The 21567-nt window shown below is 38.9% G+C and overlaps 1 protein-coding gene across 7 annotated transcripts in view; it reads right to left on the bottom strand.

The window, feature by feature from the left end:
* Positions 1 to 21567, bottom strand: part of ATP11C (ATPase phospholipid transporting 11C) — a 187971-nt gene that overhangs the window by 7354 nt on the left and 159050 nt on the right. For all 7 annotated transcript variants that reach the window (XM_049873466.1, XM_049873473.1, XM_049873470.1 and 4 more), the window contains 6 exons: positions 18004 to 18063; positions 12003 to 12130; positions 10174 to 10309; positions 7884 to 7949; positions 4992 to 5095; positions 1915 to 2068 (listed from right to left, as the gene is read on the bottom strand). In XM_049873466.1, the coding sequence (XP_049729423.1) occupies positions 1915 to 2068; positions 4992 to 5095; positions 7884 to 7949; positions 10174 to 10309; positions 12003 to 12130; positions 18004 to 18063 (648 nt within the window). The remainder of the gene's footprint in view (positions 1 to 1914; positions 2069 to 4991; positions 5096 to 7883; positions 7950 to 10173; positions 10310 to 12002; positions 12131 to 18003; positions 18064 to 21567) is intronic.

The following is a 21567-nucleotide window of genomic DNA, read 5'->3' as shown; positions in this document are numbered from 1 at the left end:
AAACAGATTTCATGCTGAACCTCTGGCAAAATCCTATGCAGCTAAGCAAAATGGGCTGCAGTTCTAAAACTCCATGCTTTCAAAAGAAGCTCACGACCTGCTGTTTGCACTGAGGGAAAAACAGGTCTAAGGCTTTATCTGTGACTGCCTTGCAGCATCCTTCCCTTTAAAAAATTTTTTTTTCTTTACCTCTATATAAAAGCCACCTCCAGCCAGTGCCTACATTTCTAAAAAAAAAAAAAAAAAAAGGTTGTGTTTGAAGGTTCTGATTTCTCCGCTTGAAGCTGTGTGTGACCCATCTTAGCATGAGCTCCATTACCATAAATAAGCAAAGCATTTAGGAGAAGCCCAAGGTGTGCTCTCGAATAAGAATGGAAGAGGAAGTGGGAGATCTCCCCGGACAGATTCCCTATTATACAAAAGCACCAGATCGGTTTCTTACTGTGACATTTTTTATTTGGCTTCATTCAAATTGGTTCCTGAGTCATTCTGAAAGGAACCTGTTTTATCAACTTGTTTTTCTTCTGCTCAATTGTTAATAAGGTATAGTTAGGCAATTCAAATGCCTCTTTTCCACCCTAAGACCAAACACCAGGCTGGAGGGAGTTAATGCGATGTCTACTGGAAGGATTTAGGCAAAGACTAAGGCAGTCTCACTCAGCCAGGCTAACACTATTTTTGTCCAGTTCCATCTTGGAAGCAGGGAGTTCAGGACAAATCTGACTACCTAACTATACATGGATTGGCCAAGAATCCATGTAGCTTATGCCGCTGACAGTTCTATTGTTTTGGATTGGGACTGACACTGACTTGTAACGTGAAGATCTTTACACATCTAATCACTGATCTTTTTTTAATCATTTCAGATTCCCATGTCTGCATGACGTCACTCACTGTATTCTATCAATACAAAAGGGGTGGGGGAGGGGGCTCAAACAAACAAACAAATAAAACACCACCAACAAAATCAGACAACCCAGTTTGATGACTAAACTGGTTCATAAATTTGATCAAATATGTAGGGAAACAGAGCTTAGACTATTTCCTGAAAATATTGTCTTAGAGGGGATACAGGATCTAGTTGGTGTGAATATGACAGAAACAGGGGTTTGTTTGGCAAAATGAGCTAGTGTTGGTAGGAATATACTTAATTTACTTGTTGGTCAAAATCTTCCAGAAGTTTTATTTTCCAGGTTAATCTACCCCTTTCACTTTAATGGCTTTTTAGAAATGTTAAAAAAAAATCAGATAACGCAGCGCCAAGTGATTAGGCAAGGGAGGGTAATAACTTCTCATACCCACAAGAAATTTACGACTTAAGCAGCAAAAAATAACACACATAAAACAGTTTTGATTTTTTTTAAGTGTGTTCAGGAGGGTAAGGATGTAGAAATCACATCTGGGGAATTCTCTTTGGTTCAAATATACTGCTGGAGAGACAGGGCTAGAAGCAACACAGAGATTAAGCAGCACTATAATTAAAGGGGAAAGGTTTGGAAAAGGCAAATTGGGATTATCAACTGAAAAAAAAAAATCTGCAAACAACCCGCAAGGAAATTTCAAAGGTTAAAGCTGAAATGTTGGTGTGGAAATTCCTGGTGTGAAAAATTCTAGGCTAAATTAAAAATAAAATAGTTTTTTTTCCTTTTAAATTTCCATATGGAGCATATGAGATACTCCATATGAATTGCTAAAGGTCACACAGAACACTGTTAAGGAATCTACTTACCACCTGCATTGGATAATGAAGTTTTTACTATACTTTTTATGCAGAAGAGGAAATTAAGTGGTGAACCTGTAAGGAGGGGTTTAATATTCTGTAACTGATATGGTTCTCTAAGTAAGATTTTTAATTCATGGCAGATATCGAAGCCCCTTCAAAAAATCAGGTTATAGTATAAACTTAGTTCTTACCCTGGCACTTCTTCTTCTTACATTCTTTAATACAATCAGTAGAATCTCAGGGAAAAGGCTGATAAATATTAGAAAAACTATGGCCAGCCACGTGGATACAGAAGACAGCATTTGAGCAAATACGAAATACATTCTCTGCTGCTTGAGAAAAGGCCTGGAGTGGAAAGAAAATATATAACGGAAAACAGATCAGTTTCTATCATATGAAACAGAAATGTAATTGAAACTGTCTTTTGTATTTAAAAGCAATCTTCATTATGCACATTAATAAAAAAATTTCCTCTAGAACGTCCCAAAGGTAGTAAACAAATTTCATTTACCAAATGTTTGGAAAGAAAAAGAATAATAATCAAAGGGGAAAAGAAAGATAATAAAATGCATTTGACTTGAAAACAATCAGGCAATCAAACTCCAAAGATGCCAACTGGAGAATATTTATTTGCATTAGAAAATGCTGGAGCTTCAAAGATACTCAAGAGAAACGATGGTTAATTTCTATGCTAATAAGCATTTTACTTCCCCAGCTGTTTTATTAATATGAGGAAGGTTTTGTGCTCTACATTCAGAAATTTAAGACATTTTTATAATCCTCTCCCCAAAAAACTATGTAAATATCAACATAACTGTAGAGCTTATCATCACCCTCAAATGGTAGGAGTCTAGCATTTCCATCATATATGGAGTTCTAGCATGGGCCAAGTAGGTTGACAGAAAAGCAGAATATTGCTAATAGGGCATTAAGTAAGTCCCAAAACCCCCAAATCCAGGAGGACCTCTCCTTTACAAGTCAAGATTTCATTCCAAGTCATCCACTGAACTGGTGGGCATGGCCATTGAGAAGCACCCCACCAGTTTCCCGCAGAGAGCCTCCCTGGCTAACTTAGGAGCTGTTCTAAGCTGGGGGAGGGAGTGGAAAGTGGCTGCTCGAGGTCCAGATGCACATTAGACCCTAGGATTAGGAGCCTTAGGTAGATAAGGGATCGCTCCTGTTTATTACATTGTGCAGTGCTCACTGAAGATAAGCTGGCTTCTCAGTTAAAAATTAATGTTTGCCCATCCTTAGGCAACACAATACAATCAAGCTGGTGGCTCTGCATCTGTGAGGACTAGACAGTGGAACGAAGTGGGCAGGACAGAGAAGTGGACAAACTTAGGTGGCCTGAGCTAAATAGGCTTTGGAAGTCCTGTACAAAAAAAGACTTTTGCAGTGGTTCTAGCCCTAGACTAGCTCCGAAGAGCATCCTAATTTTCTAGGCAGTTTTTTTTTTGACTGAGCCATAAAAAGGTCCAGCAGAAAACTGACAGCTAGTCACAGGGTCTTCCTTCATGTGGTACCCACAACACTCTTTGAATAGTCTCTCTCTCTATATATATTTCTCACTATATATATATTACTATTATTTTTGCCTAAATGATATCTATGGAACGCTGCAGAGGAGCTGTAAGAAACAAGAGAGATTATTCCTCGAATGAGTTTTGTGCTCAGAAATCATCATTCTCACTTCCCACCCTGAAAGAGGGGTGTGTTCCAATGCCTCAGGGTAGAACACGCCCGGGGACATTAACAGAAACTAGCATTCAGCTGAAGTTTTGAAGTTTCTAGTCATGTTTTGCTGGTTGCTTTGTAATATCAAGTTTATACTCATGTAGTAGCTCAACTCAGACAGCTCTACTCAAGGACAGAAGTGAAGGCCACACAATTTTAAAAATAGATTTACTAATATTTTATTTTTAGTAAGTATCCTAATGAATAAAAACAGACAAGACCCTATTAAGGCAATGTCTTAATCATATAAAGGATTTATTTTAATCTATAAGGAATAGTCTGTAGGAAGAGCTAGAGATTTGTGTTAGTTTCCTAGAAATATTTTATTCCTGTGGAAATTTTGCCTAATTAGTTCAGATGCTGATTACATGGATTCACAGAAATTTATGGTACTCTGGGCAGATCTACAATTGCATATTATGGTTAATCAACTGTAATTCATTTGTATATTATTAAAATAGAAACTTCTTTTAGCTTCTTTGCTCAATCATTACCTATATAAAAAAATAGGTGCCAAATATACGCTCTAATTACACTTTTCAGAGCTGGTATATCCTTAAGTGATTAGGTAATTCCTATTTTTATTTAAGACTTTTGTAAAAACAGAAGCTTTTCAAAATAATAAGAGTTTCTTCCAATTAAGTTTCAAGGGACATAAAGATGATTCTCCATACCTCACATCTCCGTGATAAAATGTTTTGTATTACTGATTTTGCTCAGACCAGAGAAAATATGTGCTCCTGGATTCTCACCCTATGGCCTGTTCTAGCCATGCTTCCTGCTGCTGGGAGTATGGAGAGGAGATGCAACTCAAACTTATTTTCATTCTTTATAACTTCCCCAATCACAGTTTATGTGCCCTTCACTAGACTGTACTCTCCTTGAGGGCAGAGGTTCAGTCTAATTCATCTCTGTATCCCCTAGAGTACCTCACATGAAATACATTTCAGAATCTACATCTACTGAACCAAGAGGAACTGAATGAACTTTAAGACCAAGCTACAGTCTACCTTTCCCCCAAAATACAGTAAGAGGTGTTTCAAGGTATAACCCTCTGGGTATTAAGTGGTACATGTCCTATACCCTAAGAACACCTGTTGTGGCATGAATGACAATTATATACCATGAAGAGAGAATGCGGTCCAATTGGATCATTATCTATTGGTCAACTATCATGTAGAAACTTCACAGGAAGGGTATTTCCAGTGGAAATCACACATGGTGTCATGCCAGAAATTACAGCTTCTATTTATAGACACATGTTTACACACCTTCAAGCAGGGGCTACCAGAAGGGAGACCTTTTGAGTAACTCTTGCAATCTATACACTTGTATTTGAAAACTTAACCTAAAATTAGCAGCACTACTGGCGAGAAATAACTCCAATCCATTAATATTGAAAAACTGTTATACAATCAAAACTTTAAAAGTATAATCAGTGTTTACATATCAATGTATATATATACATGTATATGTATACACACACACACACATATAGTTACTTGCATAGTACACGTTCACAGCTACTTACCAAATGATTCCTCCCCAGAAGAATGAGAAAAATACATAAAAGGCTAAGGAACCCCAAATCACAAAGTGATTTATCCATGTCCAGAATCGAGTATCTAAGGCGAGCTGCAAAGATATAACACAAGAGCTTTCATGACGGGTACAAAATTGCACCAGGCCACACTTTACGCGGCATGATACCTATGGGAGGAGTGAGCTTGGGCCATGGATCCAGAGGAGAATGGAGCTAGGAGTAGAATAGAATCTAGGCTTTCCAGAGAGTTAGGGTGAGAAAGAAGGTTCCTGGGTGCTGCAGATGGTTAAGCACTAGGCTACTAGCGGAAAGGTTGGTGGTCTGAACCCACCCAGTGGCACTACAGAAGACAGACTTAGGGAAGAGTTCTACTCTGTACATGCATGGTTGCCATGAGTAGGAATAGGCTAGGCTGCAAATAACAAGAACAGGGTGAGAAGGAGCCCAGTTTTGCCCTAGGGCCTCTAGATTCTAAAGTACAGGAATGAAGGTGTGGTCAAGCCAAGTGGCTAGTAGGTGTGGGGCTGCTGATGCTTCACTACTGAGCGAAGCGCAAGGAATGAGGCAATGGGAGCATCCAAGAGACTGGAGCCCTCAAAAAGAGTCCTGGTGACACAGTGGTCAAAGCCCTCGGCTGCTAACTAAAGCTAGCAGTTTGAACCCACCACTGTTTCCATGGGAGATAGCTGTGGCTGTCTGCTTCCGTAAAGATTTACACCCTTGAAAAACCTATGGGACAGTTCTACTCTGTCCTATAGGGTCGCTATGAGTCGGAATCAACTTGACAGCAGTAGTTTTTGGTTGGAGTCCTCAGGTGGTGGGTAGCTGAGGAGACAACGGCAAAAGGAGAAAGCCTAGCTGGCAGAGGCAGGCATGCTGAAAGCAGTAGAACAGAGGAAGTGGATAGCTAGGAAGAGAATAACTAGACAAAGGCGTCATAACAGTTTGAACACAACAGCTGAGGATCCTGTAGCAACGGATCACGGGCTGATTATGTAGTGTGCCTTTCCAATTGCAAAATGCTTATCTAGTGCATAAAGTTAATAACATTTTCAGTTGCCTCAGATTTTAATCCTTTTTAGGTTTCTGCCAAGACTAGTTTTTTTTTTTTTTTTCCAGATTGTGGAATCTGGGGTTTTCATATGTGATTTAAAAAACAGTTATGGTCTGCTATGCTGGCTTAAAACTTCTGGGTCAGGTGGGCATTTAATCCAGAGCTTTTAATTTTTTGGGGGGGGTAGGTGGTATCTCAGTTTTGTTACTTGCTGTGACACCATGGTCCTCAGCTCTCTGCTACAGTTTCTCCATTCATAAACAGGACGCTGATAACATTGTTAATACAGCCCAGCCTTGAATTCTCACCGGGTTGCTAGGGAAAATGTCACAATAATACTCATCCAAAAAGAAAGGGAGTGGATGTCCTTTGAGGTACATCTGAAAGCTGTTGTAGTAAGGCCACATGTAGCTCTGGGACCATGTGAAAGGACAGGGGACGGGGAAGGACAGGAAGGGATTCCATCTCAAATCATTGTGATCCCATGAAACATAATAAATAACAAGGAGCATTGATTGTAATGGGCATGGTCTCTACGTCAAACACCCTTCTAAGTGCTTTATACGTATTCACTAATTGACTCCCCATAAAAATCCTGAGAGGCAGGTGCTACTTTTATCTCCGTTTTATAAAAAAGCAGGCACAGAGAGGTGAAGTAGCTTGTCCAAGGATACACAGCTAGTAAGTGGCTAAACTGAGATGAGTTGTAACATGTTCTTTTAAAGTCTTAAAATATTACTGAAAGAGTAGATAACTAATAAAAACACATGTCAGTTCTATTCGGTATGAGAGATAAACCAGGAATAAAACGTTGGGGGGTGGAAATGATCAGAGGTCATTTTCAATTATACTTCTGATTTCTGGTTTTGACTACTGGTCAGGTTGAGATTCATTTAAAGGTACTCTCACTCTTGGATCCCAGTGAGGTGTTTCTTACCAGAATAATGAAAAGAATCTGATTATGCTTTCAGCTGTAACAGAGTTCCAACACACGGGCTTCAAGGATAGCATTCAGCAAGACTTCAGAGCATTATTACATGACTGCAAGTTAATGCCAATGGATTTTGCCAATATTACCCTTTTTGTATGTTGTTGTTAGGTGCCGCTGACTCGATTCCGACTCAGAGACTCCATGTGACAGAGTAGAACTGCCTCATAGGGTTTTCTTGGCTGTAATCGTTATGGACGCTGATACCCAGGTCTTTCTCCCACGAAGCCACTAGGTGAGTTTGAACTACCAACCTTTCAGTTAGCACTTAACCACTGTGCCACCAGGGTTCCTCTCTTATGTTACCTGCTGTCTATCTTTATGCCCTTCATCACTAAGATGGATAAATTTCAGTGATAAATACATTTTATAAAATTTCTTCCCTACGAAGCTCTTTTGAATCTACATTTTGCTCATGGACACCTACTCAACTGTTTTAAGAACTCAAATGCTTTATAGGCCTGGGGTTCTTATTCAGATAAGAAATCTGAAAAAAGATTCAAGTACTTCACATGGAAACACACAGGCTGTTTATATGCTACTTAGCATAATGCCTTGAAAATAGCAGGAAAGAAGGAACAGATTTCCAACATAAGTATGGTGCTCTAATTTTTTTAAAGTAAAACACAGACTGTAAACTGAAATAAAAAGGATCACAAGTAATATACAAATGCCCAAATCCCTAGAATCAGAGCTGTTTTAGTAAGCACTCAGACAAAGGTTTGAATAACAACCTGCAATAAAAATAAAGACCAGGCAATAAAAAAGTTATATTCAGATAAAACCAGACAGTATTACAAAATGGTGTTAAATATATTTGAATAAATAAAAATCTAACCTTCAGAGTTACAGTGAATACTAAGACTGTAAAAACAATGGTTCCAAAAGTCCAGTTTCCATACACCTGAAAGACATTTAACAATTACATGTACCATGAATACATAAGCCTCCATGAAAAATAAAAGGTCAATTTTAATCCTGCCTGTAATTGCCAAGATGTTGTATGAATTGCTTAGGGAAGTATCTGGTCAATAAGATCAGGCCATAATGTTGGCTTTTACTGTGACTCTCAGTTTTCATGGACAGGCACAACCCATCTGTGGTTGGTAGGGTTTATTTCCATTACTCCACGCAGCATCGAACAGGGAACTCACTGGTGTGACAAGGGCAGGAAAAAATTAGTCCACTAACAGCACTGTTCACCAAAACCAAAGTTCACCAAGGCAAGTCATTTTCTCATGTCTCTAAAAGACTTCTATATGGGCTTTTCCTTTATTATAGAACTAAAGCTCTCAAATATGGAAAAATTTGCAGACAAGCAGACTCGCAGTTTTTAAAACTACAGTCTCATTTTTGGGCTGTAACTATCCGATCTGTTGGCACGTGCACACCAAAGAAAAGCAGATCCATGTATAAATGCAAATGATGGCAATGAATGGCACAGATGCTTACCAAACGCTGTCAAGATCTGAATGCATAACATTAAAACAGAAAGTGAAATGTAAAAGGTTTAAAAAAAAAAAAATTAAGGTTAATAGAAACAAACAAACAAAAAAAACCGGATTCAATCAAATCATACGTGAGTGTTATGCTTAATTGCTGGTAGCAGTTCTTACATTTACTGTCATCTTAACAAACATTTGGAAGGATGGTGACATATATAGTAAAACCTTATTAATTTGGACTTCATGACCTCAGAATGGGCCGTGAACAGGACAGAGGCTGGACTGCAGCTCCCCATGCACACCTGAAGAGTTTGCTGAGCAAATGAGTCATGTCAACAGGACTGCAGAGAGTATCTGCCTACTTGGGAGCAACCCTTTTCCAAGCAGCAGGCAGCTCTATACAGTTTCTAAATAAAAATAAAATAAAAAAATGAAAGTCACAAGATCAGTCATAAAGCTGAAGGGATCTGAGAAATTACAGCATCTCATCCCTTCTTATGAATGGGCAAAGCTGACTCGAAAAGCGGAAGTGATGTCCCAAAGGACACACAGTCTGCCACACATATCTACCATAAAGTATTCAGTCTGTTATTTCTTTAAAAATCACTCTGTGATTAAGAATTTTAATGGACTGTTACTAAACTGATTGTTGTTTTGTCCAAATTAGAGAGGTTTTTACTGTAGTTCCAGTTTCAAAGTATCATTCAAATTCACTTCTATAAGAGGTATTAATCGATTAGGTTCTATACATAGTCATTGTACTCAGTAAATTCTTTTTGAACAGTAGCTTTGCTTCATGCTATGATTATAAAGAAATGACCATAAAAAAGTAACTCCAAACAGCAAAGGAAAACACAGTGAAAGCAACATGCACGCAGTATGTTCGATTTCCTACATGTGGCTGGAGGAAGAAGCCTCACCTGTCCCCCATCAGTGACTTTGAGGATCCAAAAAAAAAAAACCAAACCTGTTGCCATCGAGTCGATTCCAACTCCTAGCAACCTTATAGGACAGAGTAGAACTGGCCCATAGGGTTTCCAAGGCTATAATCTTTACCGATGCAGACTGCCCCATCTTTTCCTGTGGAGCAGCTGGTGGGTTCGAACTGCTGACCCTTTTGGTTAGCAGACAAGCACTTTAACCACTGCATCACCAGGGCTCCCGTCTCAGAGTGCTGCAAGGGCAAACTCATCCCAGGGCAGGTGCGGACTGATGTGGTTGCTTGCTGGGAAGGCACTGGCACAACCGGTACAGCCTTTCTGGAGAGCACTATGCTCCCACTTGGAAGGGAATTCTTTCTCTTCGTCTATTAGGTGGACGCTCCAAAACTATGGCAGCTACCACCTTCAACTCTGAGCGTGGAAGATTACAATGAATTAGAACTGAGTGGGGCCCGACTTTGATGTGAGAAAGGCTTTTCCTATTTTAAAACAAAATGCAGGGGTCCAAAGTCTGAAACCCCAAGAACTCTGTTCATCTAGTAAAAACTACAGCCAAGTTAAGCTTCCAAAGCTTTGCACATATGCACTCTAGTTAGCCATGCACATAGGAAGTTATTTCTTACTTCAACATTTCTATTTGTTCTAAAGAAGTTGTGAAAACTCAACACCGGATCTTAAGAAAAATAGTTTGCAAAAGTCCTGCTTATAATACTGCAAGATGTTAATGACAATTTTTTTTTACCTTTCCATTGTCTTCTAGGGATGAAGTCTGAAAAAGAAAATAAGTCCCAAAGAAGAACACAGTCCCTTCAAAGGCAGCCAGAAATGTCCAATATAAGAAGGGGCCCAACTGTAGCATGGCATTGCCAGAAATATTCCTATTGAGAAATGGGGAATAAAAACAACACAGCTTAATGAATCTCTCTCAGGCAATACCAGAGACGAAATGCCAAAGTTGAGTGTGTGGGCTGACCCTGTTAGAACGAAGAGGGCTGAGCCACAGATGTATCTTCACGAAATCACCTCTGACTAATTAACGCATTGGAGTAAGTAAACTGTCAAAAAGCTGCTAAGTTAAAAATCTGGCCACCTACCACAATAACATCACTAATAATAATAGCTTCCATTTACTGAGTACTGCATATAAGCCAGGGATCAAGCATAGCAATGATTGTGAGGATTGGGCAGGACCAGGCAGTGTCTCGTTCTGTTGTACGCAGGGCCGCTATGAGTCAGGACTGACTCGATGGCACCCAAAAACATATGCCAGGAACTGCGTTGAGTTTTGTATACATTATCTATTTTCATCCACATAAAAACTACACAAGATAGGTATTACTATCACTCCCAATTCCAAATAATAAGGAGCCTTAAAATTAGAAGATACTTCAAAAGCATATCAACCAATCCAATACACAGACCTTACTTGGATCCTGAATCAAACAAACATGCTATTAGAAAAAAAAAAGTCATTTGGGAAAATTTAAACACTGACTAGATGTTTGGTGACATTAAGGGCTTGTTAGGTTTTTAGGTGTGACAGGGTATTGTTATTTTTTTTAAGTCCTTATCTTTAAGAGATGCATACTGAAATAACTATTTTATATAATGTGATATAAAGCCGGTGATAGAACAGATGGGGTTATTAACTTAAACAAGGATTGGCCATGAATTGGCAATTGTTGAAGTTGAGTAGTGAGTACGGGGACATTCATTATAATTAATAATATTCTCTCTACTTTCGTATGTTTGAACATTTCCATAATAAAAAGCTTAAGGTTTTAATAAAATTTACAAATCTCTATAACTCTAAATTACTAAATGTAAGTTTTATGAGTATATGGCTTCAAGAAGTCCCTTTAATGTGTGCACCTTCGTTTCATACAAACAAGTCGCCCTAGCCTCTCAACTGCTCTTGCTATCTGCTATTAGCAGTGGTTATAATCTGCTGTAGGTTACCATCTTTAGCGGTATGTTTAATTTATAAAAAATCAAATTAACTCATAGGTTAGCAACTGGGGCTAGTGCCAAGCTCCTCAACCATAAAGAAAAGCATCCATTTCTAAGAGAAACCAAATGAATACAATGTGCCTTTCTTTGTCTCAGTAAGTTAATTATTCTCTTCAACAAAAACTATTTTAGAATGGGGCTAACAAAGAGGGACTCTGCTTCAGGGGCAGTTTAAGAAAGAAAGGGTGGTAACACCTTATCAATTCTATTCATCCATATCCTAAACTACCAAAGAGCTTTTTTGTTTTGTTTTGTTTTGTTTTTTGCAGTTAAAACACTGTGTCTTCCTGCAAGACCATCAGAACAGTCTGACACTGTAGTTTCAAGTTTTAGGAGTTAGTGATTCCAAATTAAATGTTTCACGGGTATTGAAGTACAGAACCTACACCTAGGAGAGTATGCCATTCCCCTGCTGAATGATCTGGTTTCAGAAGCTAAAAATTAGGAACAGAGATGCATAATCAAACCAGGTGGGGAGTTCTGTGTCTTTCCTACCTGCAGATGAAATGAAACGCCCAACTTTGAAAGTCAAAGGGGGTTTGGATTCTATTTTCTACTTACATATACAATCGAGGCTCTGAGGTCAGAGTGTCAATGTTGATGTGCTGTTCCAGTAGACTGTAGGCCAAGATGGGCAAGGAGGTGAAGCAGATATTGTACATTGTAAGGTAAGCAGCATCATACAGTGGCTGAGATGACAAACAACAGAGGGAAGAAAGAAATGTACTGTAACAATCATCTGCAAGAGGACGTTTAGGTGTATGGACTATCAGAGCTAAAACAAGAAGAAACTAACACGGTGTGATGCATCATATTTGTATACACTCCTTTCTAATAAGATCCTATTCAGAATGTTTATGGGTTATAAACTCTGTTTATAATAAATATTAACTAACAACATCCAAATCCAAATATTTGTCAGTAGAAGGAGACCAAATAAGTGTAAGCTAGGAGCCCTTCAGAGAAACTAAATACAGGCAGTGGCCAGCCTGTGTCACAATTTTTTTGGTTAATATTTTAGATGCTTTTAACTATCACTGTCTCCTTCCCAAGGCTGTATTTATGATTGTGAATATGGCCATTTACTAAGGATCAATCAAATGTATTCATAAAAACAAGTTAAATGTCTCTACGTGGACCTGACTTTCAACTCTCCCCAGCTCTGAGAATTCCCAGGGCTCCAGACCAAAATGCCCACCTTTGCGCTAGCTGTCCCACGGGCACCGACAAAGTCAAATTCATTAACTTTTCCCCCAAATCTGCTTTATCCTCTGTTTGTTCCTTGTCTCAGAGAGTGGCACCCCAATGTTTGCAGCCTGAGCATCTCTACTGGTGCCTGGTACCACTTAGGGCTCAAGAAATGTTTTGAAATGAACTATTCTCCTGCCTCATTGGCCATCCCTTCTTCCCTTCTCAGTCTCCTCTTCTCCCTGACCTCTCTGCTGGAGGGCTCCAGGGCTCTGTGTTTTGAACTATACTTGCTATCCAGGTGCTCTCATCCAGTCCTATGTTTTCATATCATCCATTCAGACAATTCTCAGGTATCTATTCTCAGCCCATACCTGTCCTGATCTCATAAACCCATATATCCAACTGCCTACTTGACATCTACTCCTGAGTCTCTAACATAGCTCAAACTTAACATGTTCAAAACTGAACTCCAGACCTGCCCCCACCCCAAACTTGCTCTTGTTAAAGTATCCCCATCTCAGCAAATGACAACTAAATCCTTCCGCTTACTTAGGACCAAAATCTTGGAATCATCCTTGACTAATCTCTTTTTCACAAGCACATCTAATCTATGACAAAGTCTTTATTGACTCAAAATATCTACAGTACCAGCTCCCTTCTCAGCACCTCCACCGTTACCACCCTGAGAGCCTCCTCCTCAATGAGAGAAGCAGGTCTCCCTGCTTCTACCCTTGTCCATTCACAACACAATGCCCAAGCAGTCCTATTAAAATATAAGTCAAATTGTGTCATTGTTCTGTTCAAACTCTCCAATGGACTGCTGTCACTCTGAAAGTTAAGAAAAGAAAAAGTTCCTACAGTGAGGTGGCTATAAGGCCCCATCCAATGTGACCTCTCCCTACCTGTCTGACCTCATCCCTAACCATTCTCCTCCTCATTCATTCCACTCCAGTCATAGGCTTCTGCCTTGGGGCCTCCTTTCCATTGGCTGGTCCCTCGGCCTGAAGCATTTTTCCTTTAGATTACTCTCTCGTTTCCTTCAAATCTCTGCTCAAATGTCACACTCTCAGTGAGACCAACCGTGGCTTAAATTGCCACTCTCTCTTTCATAGACATATTCTATTCCCTTTATTCTGCCTTTTTTCCCCTTCCAGCATTAATCAGCCTTTATTTACATAATAAATTTGCTATGTTTACTGTCTGTCTCTTCACACTAGAATTTAAGCTCTATGAAGGCAGGGATTCTTGTCTATTTTACTGACTGCTGTATCTTGAGAAAGAGAAAAGCAGCTCCTAGCCTCCAGGAGCTGTCCTGGTACCATTGGCTAGGCCCTCTACTGAACATAACAACTTCACAGAAGATCAACATCAGATAAGGCCACATTGTGACTGTAATGGAGCAAGACAAAAACAAGGCTACTTGTTAATCACATCTGAACACAGACAAACAGGAACATTGTTCAAATCACAAAAATGATCAAACACTCTTCTATCCAGTCTACTGTGAGTGACTACTTCTTTACCAGTTACAGCTTTAGCTTCCTTGTAGTCTTCACTCCTTATGGATAAGATTTACTAAGATATTCAATCATAAAGTTACGCCTACTTCCTGACAGTATCTAATCCAGAATCAACCCCCAATTCCTTAAACCTGCCCCGCCCCAAATCACCTAACTCAACCCTGAATCCCATTCTTTTCTAACGTCCTCTTTCCACGAGGCCCCACTGTTCCCCAGGGTGTGTGTTTTTCCTCTTGCATAGTGTAGTAAACCCAAAGTGTTCAACTACAGGTGTGTTCCTAGTGGTCTCTGGCTGGGGAGCTTTGATAACCTGGAGCTCCTAGAACAGAATCTGGCATACAGAAAGCATTAAAAAAATTGGTAAATAAGAGATTTGAAGCTATTAACACTTGTGTAAATGAATGATCTGACATTATAAATCTTCCTGTATTGAAAAAAAAAATTAGATCTTCTATGAACCACATTTTGATAAAAGCAATTTTTGAGTTTAGTATTTATCTACACAGTGCTAGATATGGTCCATACCTCCACTGTCTGTAGCCTGAATAAATAATGTCCTATACTCATGTATTGTTCACATATATAGGTGTTTCTTGATTAATAAAATGCACTTAAATTTGACCCTAAATAAACACAATTATGTATTTCCCATCAATGGCTACTAAAGATACAGCTGATATCATAATGGGGGTTCTGATAAATTCTTGGACTCAAAAAAGTTGAGAATAATTAGAATAGAACATTAATTCACTCATTAGTCTACTCCACAAACACTTACTGAGTGCCTACAAAGTGCCAAGTACTGGGGACAGAGCGATGTCTCATCCTCTGTCCTCCAAGAAGCAAAAATTCTAGAAGGTAGAGGCAGAGTGGTGAGTGCATAAGGAGTCGGAGGAACCATAACTCTGGCCTAAAGTAGAGACAAAGTAATAGATAACGTATGCAACATTCTCAGTAAAGTCCAAAATATGGCTATATTTTTAAAGGGGCACACCAGCCCAGAGGCAGGGACTGGAAGGGAGGAGGGGACAGGAAAGCTGGTAATAGGGAACCCACGGTCGAGAAGGGAGAGCGTTGATATGGTGTAGGGTTGGTAACCAATGTCATAAAACAATACATACTCTTTAATGAGAAACTAGTTTGTACTATAAACCTTCATCTAAAGTACAATAAAAAAAATTATTGGCTTTTAATTATCAAAAGTCAAGGTTTATACATATGTTCACATATATATGTATGGCTATACATAGAACATGAAGGCACTTGCTACATGCTTTCTTACAAAGATTTAAGCTCAGCAAAAATATTGCACTGAACTAAAAAGTACAAAAAAAAAGTGTTATATTCCTTTTAATTCTCAAGGGAGAGAACTGATTTATGGCACACAACACTACATTTTTATTGGAAACTACCCATTTTCACTAAGAAATAAATTGAAAAAGAAAAACAAAATCAGATTGACTGGTGTATAATTTAGTCCTAAATTTCATTCAAACAAAAGAAGCATCAACCTACTTTTGTTCTACTATGGTAGTTTGAGGGCACATGAGAGAGAATTCTAATCCTTAGCTGGATAATTAGAGGAGACAGAATTTCGCCAAAACAAACTTAGGTTTAGCTTATAATACTGTTTCTTGTTAAACCTGTGACAAATATTGTCACAAGTACTATCCTAGCTTTGCTAGCGAAAGATTTTTTGCTTTAAGAATCTGAATCCTGGTCCTATTTCTACATTCCTCTCAGTCCGCTCTCCCAAGTTCCAGGGTTGCAGAAAACACCTAATGTGATCCTGGGTTGAAAAAGGTTGACTATCAGCATGTGCTCCAGAGAGATTTGGAATAAAGGTTGCTCCATTCAGCACTATTACAAGGCCAAACTTAAAGATATCTCGCATCACGTTGCCTCCTCAAACAGGCCTTCATTTTACTTGGTTTGCTTTTCTTCTAAGATGTCTGCATAGCTCATTCCCTCATCTCCTTCAGGTCTCTGTCCAAATGTCACTTCATCAGGAAGAACTCCCCAGATCACCCTAAATTAGCAGCCATCCCCCAGTCACATTCAATTGCTTTATTATTATTTTTTCCCCTTCAGAGCACAAATCAGTGCCTAGCATATGGGACTGACTGCTGTCTCCCCTCCATCACCACACTGCAAGTTCCATGAGGGTAAAAGGGTTGGTTTTGATTACTGCTATATCCCCAGCACTTAGAATACATGCCTGGCACATAGTAGGAGCTCAAAAAATATTTGTTAAATGAATGGCCTACTAGTTGAACAACTGAGGGAGCCAAATATCAACTCTACTCAAATGGAAACTTGAACTTAAAGTTAAGCTAAACAGACCCAAGACAGCCCAGGGTCTGAATCTCACTGCCTTTTTCTCTTTTCATATCAACTTGTGCTTGGTAAACATGCACAAACATCCTTTTAAAAAGATAACAATCAACAAACTCCTTTGAAAATAGAAACAATGTTTCCATTCAGTAGAGTCAATTTCCCTTTAGCACTTTGCTACAGATTAGGTAAGTAAGAAAATTAGAATCATCTTTTTAATACTTGCATTCATTCAAGTAAGTGAGGAATCAGCAACATTTTGGTAAATGACAATTTGAATGTTCAAGAAAAGTAGATTCATCAGAATTTATAAAACTCCCTGTAGCTAATGGTATTAGTTTTGAACACAAGAAGGCTAGTGACACTGCATACAGCTGGTGGGGGATTTATAAAGCAATCTGCTTAACTGGTACCACGGGGCTGATGACATGGCACTGATGTTTTAATAGACAACATACCAAATAGCAAAGAGCCAAGTTCAAGAGAAACAGAGCAACCACTTTCCACTGAAAAGAATAAATTCTCTTAAAAAAAAAAAAAACAGCAAAGAAATCAGAGAAAATTTAACTTCCTACCATGAGGGATCATGGGAAATAAAGCTTACCTTTAAAATTTAGAAACTCAGTCACTAATGGAGCCCTGGTGGTACAGTGGTTAAGAGCTTGGCTGCTAACCAAAAGGTTGGCTGTTCGAATCCACCAGGTGCTCCTTGGAAACCCTATGGGGCAGTTCTATTCTGCCCTACAGGGTCACTACGAGTCGGAGCCAACTGGTCAGCAATGGGTATGGGATTTAGCTATACTTCCACTACAAGCAACATAAAGTCCATTTCAGTTGTTGAAATGAACTTTACAACGTGCCTGCCCACCCCACTAAGTATCAAGCTAATATACAGTATACTGTATATGCAATAAGTTTTAAAACTATAGAAGGCAAAAAAATTTAGAGTTGCTTCACGTAATCCAGGTGCTCTTTGGAAACCCTACGGGGCAGTTCTACTCTGTCCTGTAGGGTTGTTATGAGTTGGAATCGACTTGATGGCAACGGGTTTGGTTTGGTTTTTGGTTCAAGTAATTCAAGGACCGTGCTAAGAATCACAACTTCTTGACCAGCTTGAAGATCAATATTTCTCTATAGAAACAACTTGAGAAATTATAAAAGTGGGGGAGATTTTATTTAGTGAAATATTTGGCTACAGTATTTTAGGATTATTGGAGTGCATTCTATACATGGATAAAAAAAATCAAAATACTCTTTTTAAGGTCATCCCAATTCCAATAGGATGTACCAGATAATTTTCAAAAAGAAAGTTAACAGTAAGAAAACTATTAAAGCAAATATATAAACATTTATTATCGTCAAAAACCAGGCCAAGAAGATCAACTGTTGAACAAAAAAAAAAAAAAAAACTTTTCACTTTGGACATACCTCTTGAATCCCTACAATCTAATACATAAAAGGTAATTTACTAACAGCAAACGTTGGCTACGTTATAACAAATAACTCAAGAAACAAACCTGTTGTGAGAATCCACAGAAGAACTGGTACAAAAATTGTGGCAAAATGAAACAAAGGTTCTGGAAAAAAATTAAGAAAATGGGTTAATATTTTCATTTGATCAACTGTCTAAACTAAAATAGGAAACTGTATCTCAAATAGTCTACCAACCAAAACCAAACCCACTGCCGTCGAGTTGATTCCGACTCATAGCGACCCTATAGGACAGAGTAGAACTGCCCCGTGGAGTTTCCAAGGAGTGCCTGGTGGATTTGAACTGCCGACCTCTTGGCTAGCAGCTGTAGCACTTAACCACTATGCCACCAGGGTTTCCAAATAGTCTATAAAAATCAGTCCTAAATCCTTCTAATGCCAGGATGCGATAAATATTCCAAAGGTATAAGAAAACAACTCAAAAATACATGATTAATTCATATGAAGATCAACTTTTGCCCTACCAAGGCAGAAAAACCTCTCACTTTACGAGAATGACTAGGTAGTTTTATTGCAGGGAAGAAACGAGCTCATCCGATATGAACACCTCATGGTAATATGAACACCTCATGGTAAAAAAAAAAAAAAAAAAAAAACATGGTACTATACCTTAAATGCCAATTAGATTTGCAAAATCCTTTTAAAGGAGGCCGACCTAATACTGTAAATGTGTTATCTTAAAGTTAATTAATGCCAATAAAGAGTCAGGGAATTATTAGAGCATGTGCTGACACTAACAGTATTAACAAATGCTATCAACTAATGCCTTTATTACTGCCTCATCAAGTCATCAACATGTAATTATTGAGAACCTACTACATTCAGAGGTGATACTGTTGAGTCATAAATAAATAAATAAATAAATAAATAAATAAATAAATAAAAAGTGAACTTCCTTCTCCTTAGGGACTTATTTTTTAATTGCTGAACACTGAAAACAAGCTGATAAAAAACACAAGCTGAGAATTCAGAAGGCAATAAAAGCCAGTAAGTGTGATTATAAAATACTGAAATTAATGTCTTCAAGTAAAAGTACCAGAACTAGTATTTTCAAATTAGTGCTATCCTTCAAAGGAGGAAGTGAGCTTATTTACAGTGCTGCTATCGTTTGTTCATTGTGTCTCTAGATTTCTCTTGCGGAAGAGAAAAATGGCTTTTGCAGGTTTTACTATATGTTTAAAACACACACTGCTTTCAGAGCCCACTGTTAAGCCATGTTGGAAAACCTGCTTCCTTCTTTCTGTCACACATTCTCACGCAGCTAATTCACCAGATTTAGCTCTGGGAGACTTGAGGGTGTTTTTAAAAATCAGATCCATCCTTAAAGGATGAACACCTGCCACAGCTAAAGCTATTTAGATGACTATAGGCTCTGGAGGACGTTCCTAAAGAAAAGCACTACAAGCGTCTGAACGGCACCTGCAGTATCAGGACAAGTCTAGGGGTTCCCAAGATCAGCACCTGGAAGGATGACACTCGTTTGTACGCGTTAGTTCTAGTACAATGAAAAATATTGTCAGTAGCATTTCCAGAGTTACACTTTATTTAAAAAAAAAAAGTTCTGAGGTTGGAGGAGGCAGAACTCAGTGGAGGACATGGGGGCGTTTTGTGTGTGGGAAGGGTCTGTATCCTCCAACAGAATGCAAGTTCAGTGTGGACAGGGACTTTGCCGGTCTTACTCCATGATGAATCCTTGGTGCCTGGCACGTGACAAGACCCTCCACACACAGTTGTTGCTGAATGAATAAAGAAGTTCAAACTAATTGAACTAGGTCTTAAAGATGAATAGGATATGTTGATAGCCGGAATCAAGGCAAAGCAGTATGGATTTTAAACATACAGTAAAACCTGTGAAAGCTGGAACCTGTGTAAGGTGGAAGCCTATCAGAGAAGGAAAACACAAATATTTCTAGTAATAGAGAGGATAGAAAAGTGTAAGACTGCACTCTGTTGAAGGCAGAAAAATGGCAAGACCCAGAAAAACAAGGCAGTCCCGTTGAGTTCCAGCTCTCACAGGTTTCACTGCACAGACAAGTTACGTCAGGGCCAGACTGTGGGAGCCTTAAAAGCTAGAGTAATCCTGAGACAATGGAAAGACACTGGAAGTTTTTGAGGGACAAAGTGGCATTGTCCAAACATTAACCTGGCTGAACTATGCAAGGAGTACGGGAGGCAGGAAGAGCTTCCACTGATGTACCATATTTTCACACCCACAGGGATGGCTATCATCAGATAAACAGAAAATAACAAGTGCTGATGAGGATGGGGAGAAACTGGAAGCCTCAGCCATTGCTGTTAGGCATGTAAAATGATGCAAAGCTGTGGCAGTTCCTTAGAAAGTTAAGCATGGAATTACCATACCACCCAGCAATTCCACTCCTAGGTACAGACCTGAGAGGCTTGAAAGCAGGGACGCAAACAGACACTTGTACAGCAATGTTCACTGCAGCATTATTCACAATAGCCAAAAGGTAAAAACAACTCAAGTGTCCATCAGCAGACAAATGGATAAACCAAATGCAGTGCATACATAGGATAGAATTCTAGTCATTCCTACAGAGAAACGAAGCCCTGATACACGCCGACACATGGATGGAGCTTGAAAACATACTGAGTGAAGAGAGTCAGACACAAAAGGACAGATATTGTATGTATGATTTCACGTATGTGAAATATCCTGAATAGGCAAATACATACTGACAAGAGTTTATTGGTGGTTGCCAGGGACTAGAGGATGGAGTTGTTGCTTGAGGAGTAATGTGCTTTTGTTTAGGGTGATGAAAATGTTACAAAAATAGTGGTGATGGTTGCACAACATGGTAAATGTAATTAATACCACTGAATTGCACAATTAAAAATGGTTAAAATGGCAAATTTTATTTGTTATATATATTTTGTTATATATATTTTACTATATATATAACCAACGGGTTGGCAGTTCGAATCTGCCAGGTGCTCCTTGGAAACTCTATGAGGCAGTTCTACTCCGTCCTATAGGGTCGCTGTGAGTCGGAATTGACTCAAGGGCACTGGGTTGGGTTTTTTTTTTTAATAATAAAATAAAATAAAAAAGATAAAAGGAAGGAAAGACTTTTTATTCTAAACTCAGCCAAAGAGGGTTGAAAATATTAGAAATCATCTTGGGACAAAAGACAATACCAAAAAGGAATACTACTAAGTCTGGAACTAGGCTGACACTGAGCATAGAGACCCTAATGAAGACAGAGGACAACATTTACACAAATAATTCCCTAAATTGAGAACAGAAATATGTCAGTTACTGATCACCAGTCAACATTAAGAAACCCTGGTGGCGTAGTGGTTAAGAGCTACCGCTGCTAACCAAAAGCTCAGCAGTTCAAATCCACCAGGTGCTCCTTGGAAACTCTATGGGCAGTTCTAGTCTATGCTTTAGGGTCACTGTGTGTTGGAATCGACTGGACAGCAGTGGTTTTTTTTTTTTGTCAACATTAACCATTTTAATGTTTGTTCGGTCTTCCTTGACAGAATGTTCCTTCCATCTGGTGGCAGATGCTTGAATTGCAGGCCAAAACTAAAGAGGCAAACCAAGCCTCTGGAGTAGGGTCAGA

This window comes from Elephas maximus, chromosome X, assembly GCF_024166365.1.
Source record: "Elephas maximus indicus isolate mEleMax1 chromosome X, mEleMax1 primary haplotype, whole genome shotgun sequence".
NCBI lineage: Eukaryota > Metazoa > Chordata > Mammalia > Proboscidea > Elephantidae > Elephas > Elephas maximus.
This window is presented reverse-complemented; position numbering and strand designations above follow the sequence as displayed.